The following is a 1,206-nucleotide window of genomic DNA, read 5'->3' on the forward strand; positions in this document are numbered from 1 at the left end:
GCTATGGACCCTTTCTTTCCCCACTGCTTTCCCAGCTGCCATATGGCTACATGGTGGGCTCTGATACATGTTTATACTTGTGACATGCGGAGTAGGGTGCTGTCTCACATGCCCCTTCTTGCTTTTCCGTACATGGGCCCTACAGATTCATACCAGCGTCTCCAGACTCATCTTCAAAGTACCTGTATCTAATTTCAATTACCAGTAATTTCCCTTCTGCAGGTGGACAAGATAAACCATTCTTTAAAGGCTCCTTTTCCAGTGGGAAAACGTGTTTTATGAATTGGAAAATAAACTCAGAAAAACTTAGGATAAGACCATGCGCCATGCTATAGAAGAAGGCAAACCCAAACAAACAACCACACAAAAACCAAAGCCCAATCTAAACCAGGGGAAAAATTCCTTCTTGATGTGAAATTTGGCAACGAGTTGGACCCTGAGTAGAGCAGCAGGACCTTCTAGCTACAGATCTCTGGGTTTTTTCAGCAATGGCAGTAACATCAGCAAAGCTTACTAATTAATAAAACATCTATTAGTACATTATTAAATAAAAACAAATACTCAATAAACGGAATTTTCCTGTAAAAAGGTAATACATTTTCACTTAGAAAAAAGACATTGTTCGTTGAGAACCTCCCAAAAGGAAGACCGAGTGGCTTTAGTTTAGTCATTTAAGAGTTTCCTGTAGACACTCTAGAAATGGATTTAAAAAATGGAAAAAACTTCAAATCAGTCTATAACTTTCCTTTCTTCTCAACCATTCTCCTCAGAGCCCCTTTCACCTCCTGGTTTCGTAGCGTGTAGATTAGAGGGTTTAACATGGGAGTCAAGACCCCATAGAACACAGAAATGAATTTGTCCTGCACTTGGGATGACTTGGACTGGGGTCTGAGGTACATGAATATGGCTGTGCCATAGAAGAGAGTCACCACCGTCAGGTGGGAACCACAGGTGGAGAAAGCCTTGGACCTGCCATCCACTGAGCGGATCCGCAAGATGGTTATGATGATGCGCATGTAAGAGAAAACGATGAAGAAGAAAGGGGCAAGGAGGGTAAATGATGCACTGGCAAACATGAAGACTTGATTCTTGGAGGTGTCGGAGCAAACCAGCTTCATTAGAGCAAGGATTTCACATGTGAAATGGTCTATTTCGTTTTTCCCACAGAACCGTGATGGCATGAAGAAAAAGGGGAGGACTGTCAGC

The 1,206-nt window shown here is 42.4% G+C and overlaps 1 protein-coding gene across 1 annotated transcript in view; it reads right to left on the reverse strand.

Annotated features, from left to right (window-relative positions):
- Positions 1 to 734: 734 nt before the first annotated feature.
- The window catches only part of LOC102380288 (olfactory receptor 13C9-like), a 993-nt gene continuing 521 nt past the window's right edge, over positions 735 to 1,206 (reverse strand). The window contains exon 1 of the mRNA XM_006036516.1: positions 735 to 1,206. This exon is cut by the window's right edge and continues 521 nt beyond it. Within this exon, the coding sequence (XP_006036578.1) occupies positions 735 to 1,206 (472 nt within the window).

This window comes from Alligator sinensis, unplaced genomic scaffold (assembly GCF_000455745.1).
Source record: "Alligator sinensis unplaced genomic scaffold, ASM45574v1 scaffold128_1, whole genome shotgun sequence".
In the NCBI taxonomy this organism is placed as follows: Eukaryota; Metazoa; Chordata; order Crocodylia; family Alligatoridae; genus Alligator; species Alligator sinensis.